At 36.4% G+C, this 9,678-nt stretch overlaps 2 protein-coding genes across 2 annotated transcripts; one reads left to right on the plus strand and one right to left on the minus strand.

Moving 5' to 3' along the window:
- The first annotated feature begins 263 nt into the window (after window positions 1-263).
- LOC138313902 (uncharacterized) lies at window positions 264-7,993 on the plus strand. The gene is given in 8 exon segments (XM_069254149.1): window positions 264-922; window positions 1,955-2,953; window positions 3,693-3,876; window positions 4,215-4,460; window positions 4,842-4,922; window positions 4,925-5,012; window positions 5,351-5,502; window positions 5,830-7,993. Coding segments are annotated over 8 exon segments (2,325 nt in total). The 5' UTR covers window positions 264-559; the 3' UTR covers window positions 6,042-7,993.
- LOC138313906 (uncharacterized) lies at window positions 6,934-9,381 on the minus strand. The gene is made up of 2 exons (XM_069254151.1): window positions 9,200-9,381; window positions 6,934-7,192 (listed from the first exon to the last, which is right to left on the minus strand). Exons 1-2 carry the CDS (start codon window positions 9,379-9,381, stop codon window positions 6,934-6,936), a joined length of 441 nt encoding a protein of 146 aa, XP_069110252.1.
- Between the last annotated feature and the right edge of the window lie 297 nt (window positions 9,382-9,678).

Here is a 9,678-nt window from a genome sequence, read left to right on the forward strand (position 1 = left end):
TGTTGGCGGACGGCGAGATTGGTAGACCTTATAAGTGGCGACAGGGCAGCGTGATGGGGTTTTAGGGGTAGCCCAGGCGCGCGGGGGGACGGCCCTTACATTCTTAGGATTTGATCCAGGCCTTGTTTTAGTTTGCCGTTCACAAAATTCAATGTACTCATTATTCTCTGAATCTTTACATAGCTTAATATCCCCCCCAACACATATCCCTGTGTTCAGTAACACCTCGCATGCCAAAATGCACAGTATTTAGAAACCAAACTGTTCTTAAAGGATTAAGGCCACGATTTTATGAAAAGCTGTATTTTTCGCTATTATGATGCAATAATGTAAATAAATTCCGATATACCGTGTTTCCCGAGTCCCTCGTAACTGGTATACCAGACAGACGTCTGTTCTGAGCACGCCTTTGAATATGCATATTTTGTGGGCGGGATCGAGGCTGATTGGCATGTGACGTCACAAGTGCATAGACGCCGCCATATTTACATAGACACTCCCACCATTATTATTTGCATATTTTTGACAACAATCCAACATCATCGGAAACATTATCGCCATGGTAGCGTGTGCAGCGTTTGGTTGCTACAACCACAACAACAAGAAAGGGGGAAAAAAGATAAGTTTCTTCAGTTTTCCAAAGGAGAAGCCATACCGGCAGATTTGGATCAACTATACACGGCGTGTATTTAAACCTTCCGCCCATCATAGATTGTGTGAGGAACATTTCTCTGCATCACGTTTTGCACGAGATCCAGCAGCTATGGTAGTTTTGGGTATGTCGTCGCCGTACTCTCGGAAGATTTTGAAGAAAGATGCAGTGCCCGATGTTCCCCTGAAACTGCAAAATGAAGTTAGCAGCATCAGTCTTCCTGCCCGACCCCGTGTACGAGGGGCGTTTGAGAAGCGTGCCAGAGCCGAGGTAGGCATCGAGGAAATTTGTAGTGACCTATATACATATCTACATATATCCGTGTCTAGACTAATTCATGCCAGAATGTAATCATTAATTCGATGTTATGACGTCGTGCTATGTATTTTTTTATATGTACTGTACCTAAATTAAAACATTGCTATTCGTCGGGTATATATATGTACTATACAGTAATGTAGGCATAGAGCAGGGAAAATAAAGTCTAAACAGGTCGGCTATTTGATTACATATGTGTAAAACACAGGCGTCTGCATCTGGTTTTGGAAAATAACATATCCTACCCCTACTATATGAACATAGTAGGGGTTGGTTATTATATTTTTTATCAAACCAGACGCCTGTGGTGTAAAATATACAATAGATTTACGCCTAGAGTATATGTATACATACATGTATGAGTGTGTCTGTGAATACATTTTTTATAATCCGGTGGGGGTGTCATTTACACTACTGACTGTATGTCCTTTTATATTGAATTCTACAGTAAAGTAATTATATGGCATACAGTTGACCATATGTACTTGTATGTTGAAAATAATCAACCACTAGTAGATCTGGGCTAAGAACATAATCTGAATATATTTTTCAATCGATTTAGAATTGATTTCATGGATTTTCACTTGGCCTACTGTATACATGTATATATATGGAAATTTCTACTTTGATCTGTGTCACCCCTAGATCTACAGTTACATAAATGTACATTAATTTATATAAAAGTGTTATGCGGTTGAATTGAATTTAAATATATATGGCCTTCAAATTATAATAAAGTACATGTGAGGATTTGTATGACACTCGGTATGTACAGCATATGCATGATGTCATGGGAACCTCACAAAACCATACAAGTTTTTGAGGTATAAACAAATCTAGTCATTCAATTCTTATTGCCTGTGGTACTTTTCTAATTGATCCTTCGATTCATACCCAAAAGTTATACATCAATTGACTCAATTTATATATAGGATACAATCTGATAGGTAATTTTAATTTAAATATTTTTTTTTTATGTTTCAGATCGTTTCGAGTGTAATTTGTAATAATGCACTGATGGATATCACACGTACAGTGACCAACCATGATGAGGAGGAAATGGATGAAACACAGGTTATTCAGCTGCCAAACACAACACAGGATACTTGCTGTCAAACCATGCCACCCATTATGTGTAACAAGAAGGTTCAGGTAAAGCTACTGCCCCCTCAGAGAACTCGGTCTCATCAAACGGACGCCGCAACATCACCAATGTGTCGGTCATTTGGAACTCAAACTGATCCCAAAATAACCAAGATCAGAGTAACACCAGCTGCTCATATTGAGATTCCTGACCAGACTAGTACTGTGTCTTATGAAAGTGAGGAAGAAGACGAGATTGACAGTGATGTATGTATGGACAGTGACGATGAGGACTATCATCCAACATCAGATGACTTAGAATGTAGCGATGATGATGATGGGGAGGGAGAAGTAAACATTATGAATTACCGCTTAGAGAATGATGTGTCTCCTGTGGAGGAGAAGCAGTTCCTGGTCAGTGAGACAGCTCTCACAGAACTTTTGTCTGTTTGTAGATATTGTTCAGGTGATTGCACACCTCTCATCCAATTCACCAGAGGTACAATGATTGTGACCAGGTCTGTGTGTGTAAATGGACACTCCTTTACATGGAAGAGCCAGCCTTGCCACAAGACTTTACCCTGGTGCAATTTATTGACTGCATCTGCAATTATGACCAGTGGCAGCAGTGGGTCAAAGGTACTTCAGCTTTTCCACAACATGAACTTGCAGATGTTCAGCACCAGAACTTGCAGTCGTTTGATTAGTTTATATGTTGTGCCATCTATTCAAACCACTTGGATTGCCTCTCAGGCTCATCTGTTGGAACAGATACAAGGACAGGAGGTAGTTCTTGGAGGTGATGCCAGATGTGACTCTCCGGGGTACTCTGCAAAATACGGGACTTACACCCTCATGGATCTGGAGGCCAACAAGATTCTCACCACTAATCTAGTGCAGGTAAGCTGTGTATATATACAATGAAACTTGTCTAATCTGACACCTGATTTTTCCAACATCCTGTCTTATCCGACCAAAAGTGTTGCTCCCCCATGGTGTCAGATTGGACAGATTTCATTGTGCATATACTAAATTAAAATCTGAACTTGTTTGGTTATAATTATGGGCAATTCAGTCAATTATCAAATAAGAAATAACATTGTGACATTACACAGCTTCTGGCATCTGTGTTAATTGTGACTTATAGTTTCAAGATCACAGAGGTTTGGTAGTTTGAATCACATGTATGTATGCATGTAGCAACACTGGACTGGTTTGGCTGGGTAATTGGCAACCACATAGCTATGAAAGGTCCCAAGTTCGAACTCCAGTCTGGCCGCTACATTTTCACCTATTTCATTAGTATAAGTCATATAATATGGTGGTTGCATAGTGGTAATACATATGTGACAGTGTATGCACTTGTTTGTCTGATTCCCCATTCATCACACATTGTATAATAATTATATATCATGAGATGACTGTAGTTGTAAACTCGGTCAACAAGAGTAATTGATATTTTTTTAGTAATATGGAAAAGAAATAAAGTTTATAAAAATGTTTACAAGAATACTGATACTTCATGTAAATCTTTATATTTGTAGTAATTAATTTAATGACTGAAGCTGATCAATTATGATACAAAGGTACTTTACATACATGTTTATTAATTTGTTTTCTTGCTTTGTCTTAATTGCAGTGTAATGAAGTTGCAAGTTCTACCCATATGGAGTTAGAGGGTCTCAAGAGAGGTCTGGCATGTCTTGACAGGCATGTCACTGTGAAGGCACTGGTGACTGATCGTCACAGCATGGTAAAGAAATTCATGAGGGAAGAGCACAGCGACATAAGACACTACTTTGATGTGTGGCATGTGGCAAAAGGTAAATGTTTTTGTAAACTACATAGTCTACTCTATATATACTTGTCAGTGAATGTATCATTCATAAATATGCATACATATTATATCCATGTAATTGTATGACATTATTCTCAATATAAGATCCATACATTGTATATTAATGGCATATAGAGTGTATGGTGTGTTGATGATTTTATAGTTTATGTGTACATAATTGAAATGTGTTGTGAATTTCTATTTTCTCTTTAAAATTTAAAATTTCATTTTTTTTTGTTGGTTAACAAACATGTTGGGTTTTTTTTTGAAGAAATTGAGTTGATGTTATGTCAAAAGTTCTTATAATGAAGGTGTATATCATAGGTATATCAAAGAAGCTGGAAGCTATGGCTAAGAAAAAACGTGGACAGGAAATCCGGCCTTGGATCAAAGCCATTGTAAACCACATGCACTGGGTGTCAGCTTCCTGTGATGGCGATGGTGAGTTGGTGTCCGCCAAATGGTTATCCTTGATGAACCACATCAGAAACAAGCATGTTGGACATTCACAGAGGTATCCAGCATGTGAACATGGGGAACTAACCGAGGACCGAGCATGGCTCAAAGAAGGTAATTTTTCAAAACGTATCTAATTTTCCAAACACAGGGACATGAGTTTCCTTTTAATTATTTCTGGATAAGTTTATCATACCACAAGATTATTCATATCCCTGTGCTTCCAAGCAAATAAAAGGCAGCCATTTTCAGTCATTATTAATTGTAATCATTGGTTTATTTTCAATGCTATCTTAATTGAAAGACAAACACCTGGTAACTTTTCAGTTTATCTGTCCTAAACTATGACCAACAAAGCTGCTTCACTTCTCATTTTGTACTTGCAATATTTTGTTCATGTAATAGTGTTGTCCATGAAATACAAATCAATAGAATTGTTTAATTAATTTATGTTTCTGGTCGGCAAAATTTAAGAATTTTTTTTTTTTGCTACAGGATCAGTTCCATTCAAACTCTTGAATGAAGTGGTCACCAGCAAATTTCTGATGAAGGACATACCAAAGCTGTCACCAGTCCATAAACCTACGTCTTAGAAGTGTTTCATTCTATAGTGAACCATTTTGCACCCAAGAGCACACATTTCCAGTATGCAGCCATGAATGCAAGGTATGTAGTATTTTTATGGGACCCCACCTTCATATAGGGTCAAATTACTTGGTGATCGAGTTGGTATTTTGGCACATGTACTTAAAATTTAATAGTATTATATCGCTTAATTTTAAGTGGAATCATTACCTTCAAGGAGCCAAAGTTCTCAATTATACTTGTACATTTTTTACCACTAATCTTAACCATCAATTATAATTATACACACCTATATCTCATTGAACTGTATCTTGAGTGATATGGGAAAGAAAATTAAAAGTGTCAGTACCCGATCTACTTAACATATAAGCTGATATTAATTTGAAAAATGTTTTTACATTATTATATATACTTTTCAGAAACAGTGTAGCTGCTCTTCACTACAATGAAAACAGCAACAGACCCCAGGCAACTACAAAGGATGGCCAGTTGCAGTTTGCTACTTGCTATCCAAAAGCGAAAAAGGGAACAGTTGCAGTAGTGAAACCGTGCAAACCTCCACCAACATTTGGTAATTATAATTGTATTTTATCCAGGTGTGCGAGATATCTTTATTTATCTCAAAATTCAATTTACAAATTTAGGAATGTGGATCAAGTGGTTGCTAAGACAACCAGTACCCAAAACTAAAACACAAAAAAGTTTTAAAAAATTAAAATGCATAATTTTTTTCATCTGCTGTAGGGTATAGACAGACATAAATACAAATATGTTCTAATTCACTATGTTAACCGAACATAAAATGTTTATCATATAAAACTCAACAACTGTATACATGTATATGGGAGTGACATTCTACAGTCAAACAAATTTAATTATCAAATAATTTATTTCTCAGGTTATGTTTCACATATTCAACAAGCTGTCGTGGACAGAAGAACTACAGAATGTCCAACATATAAAACTGCAGGCAGCAACATCAGACTTCTGAATATGTACAACCCTCCCACCCTGGCCTCAACGTTCGAGCGATTTGAGAAGGAGGAACTAATTCAACACCACCGATCTCGTTTTCTTAACACATCTGTTTCACCATCATGCACTAACTAACCGTTCCAAATAGTTTGCAGAAACTACACACGAGGATATCGAAATCCACAGTACTGTTCTGATGGAAATGTCTCTCTGATTTTCTGTACCACACAAGAAGGCCAAAATCTTCCTATTGTGGCGTCCTAAACGATGCCATATCCAGCGTACAAATCTCCTGTAGGCAATATGACGGTATATCCTGTAATGTAATAAGTTTATACTAAAACTGTGGTTGCTTTTGTCACAGATACTATACAACAGTATGGACAAGGACCATATACTGATAATTCTATGATTATCTGGTATAATGGTATGAATAGGCTGATCATGAGATAAGGTTTATATAAAACAAGGTTTTCTTATTTTGTTAACAAAATGTGTTAAATGTAGCAGCTGTGTATTTTTTTTTATATGGTTTCATTATTAGACTACCCTGAAGGTTAGTGAAGTTGCAATCTGATTAAAATACAGATCCTTATTATCACTACGTTGGATAAGAGGATCTGAGAACATACCTTTAGGGGTCACGTCAAGATGACCTTTTGAAATGGCCGATCAAGTTGGCACTGCCAGAATCTTGACTGGGGACGAAATAGTTTAAAAAACACTGTCCAAATTATTTTCGTGTATGTAGTCATCTCGCCCGAAGTGCACAACAAAGCTAATTGTATATGTATACTGGGGAGAAAAGACGTTTTCAATTGATGTTGTAAGGTGTAGAAACTGCATTTGCTCTGAAACACACGTGGTATAAAGGTCATCTGAACGTGACCCCTTATGGGATAGTGTCAGATCCTCTGTTGAACCGTATGGTTATAAGGATCTGTGTTTTAATCAGATTGGTGAAGTTGATGAATTAACAGGTTTTGATTAAGCCTTTTATTTTTCAACAAAACAATTGCAGTTTGCATCAGAATCCTAAAATATTTGAAACTACTTGCTCATGAATGGGGTCATTGTCATCAAATGGACCCACATTTTCTAGATACTCATACATGCAGACGTGCAAGACATGTCTGTTCAGGCAGTTTGCAATGAAGGATTCATGCTCAATGATGCAGTGGATCTCCTGATCTGCTGTTTCTGTTTTGTAGTGTACTAAATCTATCTCAGCACAGCAAACACACTCCTCCATTGTTGTCATGGATGAACAATTGCCACATTCACACCTAAAAAGAATAAATAGGGTATCTTGCAAGAGCATATTCATTTTACAAGAGACAGGTTGATGGAAGAAATTTGACAATTGTTTATTTTTACATGTAAAGCAAGATTCATATTTCTTTTTAAATTTTATCAATCTCATATATCCTGGTAAAGTTTGGATAAAAAAGTATGACAATCTATGGTTCCCATAACCTAAGCCGGCTGTGATGTATGTGACAACATGGCAGAAATGGTAACTTGGTTTCTGTTATGGTATAAGGCAATGACGGGTTTGCTTGGTACAGTCATGCGTTTTACTTTTTTTCCACGATGATCAAAACTATATCTTTATTTTAAACACTAAAGACTCATAACTTGTGGTGATGTATGTATGTATGTATGTATGTATGTATGTATGTATGTATGTATGTAATGTATGGTATGTATGTAATGTATGGTATGTATGTAATGTATGGTATGTATGTATGTATGTATGTATGTATGTATGTAATGTATGTATGGTGTGAATGTAATGTATGGTATGTATGTATGTTTTTGTGTGTGTATGTATGTGTGTAATGTATGAATGTAATGTATTTATGTATGTTGATTTTCAATAAGGACAAATTTATGCCAGGTTAGATTTGATCATTCAATTTCTATATTTATTTATGACATTTTTTCACTTATTTTCTTACAACATTAGAATCTATATAGGAAGAAGAGAGTGACTGATGTGATATCTGTTTAGTGTTAAATAATAAAACTTGTTGAAATGCCAGTTATCTTGTTGAAAATAAAAACGAAATCAGTGCAGAAATACAGATGCTGTCTTAGTTTTATTATCTGATAATGTCAATTTATATTGATTTTAACAAATACGAGTCAAGAGGGGGTTGGTTGATGTGATACAGTTTTCAGTAACTATAATGAGGGCCTACATGTAGTACTACAAGGGCCTGCCATACACATAAGCACTCACCCTCAGGTAAAATTGGTATCCAGAACAAGTATCCAGAACAAGTGATTTGGCCAAGAAAAAAATGTTTAAGGTCACATGAAGTCAAAAAAATAGAGAAGGAAAGTACATATACTGGTAGGTGATTTTTTAAAAATATTTTATTACACTTTTCTGACATCCACTTCACAAATGGATCAATGACATTTGGTACACATACTCGATCATTATGTTCAATAAAGCTTTTTGCAGATATATGTAACCTGCATATATGCAGATTTATCATGGCAAAACTAATTAAAAGAACGGAAACTTGAGGAAAACTTTTGATTTTTTAAATTTTATTTTTGTCAATAAATAGTTTAGGATAGGGGAGGTAACATCTAGGTAGGGTCGGAGGACCCTAAACAAACGTACATTTTTTTGGCCAATTCACAGCCACACAAAATGTGAATACATACTGTATATATATATATACCATATATGTGAAATCTATAGGTCATTATTAGAAACAATACATAAAAAGGGAACAATGGTTTGACAATAAGCACCTGTTACCCTGTCAGGTAGGTTAATTGACACCAGACACTTGTATATATCATATGTGATATAACCTCACCTAAAATCGTCACTATTGACGGATGGTGATAAACCAAAGGGAACGTCTCTGTTGACACCGGCGTGATCTCTGAAGTGTAGTGTGTACACCTAAGCTTTACATATCGTGAAAGCATAACAAATAATTAGCTGTCTTACATTCGAAGACCACGGAACTTTGTTAGATTTTAAAATAAATAAACGAATAAACCAGATGATAGATCAAAGGATAATGTGCGTCTTGAGTCGACAAGATCGTTCGATGAAAAACAAAAATTAACATCATTGAAAATGTGTGTTTTGACAAGATCGTCCGACCAGATCTATGTAATTTGACAACATCGGCCGATTGAAAAAATGTATAACAATTGTGATATTTTCAAACGATTTTATCAAGTTCGATTATCCTGAATATATTCCAGAAGAATCTCTCACAAGAAAATTCTTTATTTCTCAACCAATGTCGTAAACTAACCATGCAGTGTTGTGAAGTCGCTGTTCTACTTGGATGGCTTCCTCGTCGTCAATGTCAGAGTCCTCTGAATCCGAATTCTGTCTATCATCGCAGCTTTTCTCCGCTCTCAGTGGTTCAAACTGGTATGGTTCGATCTTGAAAACGTTGTTGACATCGGGAATTTCGTTGTCATCGGTTTCCATGTTGTAAAAAAGCTGTTGGGAGATACTGAAGTAAGCTGTCAAACGCTACGGAACTTGTACACAGTAGAAGTAGGCGGGCCGTGTTGTGAGAGTTTGCACTTGTGACGTCATATTGTCACGTGACCGCTCAGCTCATTAAAATATTAGGCCAAGCCTCGCGGCATCCCGGACTGCTTTGAAATAGCTGAAAGCGCGTATAGGAATGTCGGAGAAGAGCCAATTTGCTTTTTACATAACTTTGTAATATGTTTTGTTTGTATTTTTACAACAAACAAAAATCGTGGCCTAAATCCTTTA

The sequence above is a fragment of the Argopecten irradians genome, unplaced genomic scaffold (genome assembly GCF_041381155.1).
Source record: "Argopecten irradians isolate NY unplaced genomic scaffold, Ai_NY scaffold_1042, whole genome shotgun sequence".
Classification (NCBI taxonomy): Eukaryota; Metazoa; Mollusca; class Bivalvia; order Pectinida; family Pectinidae; genus Argopecten; species Argopecten irradians.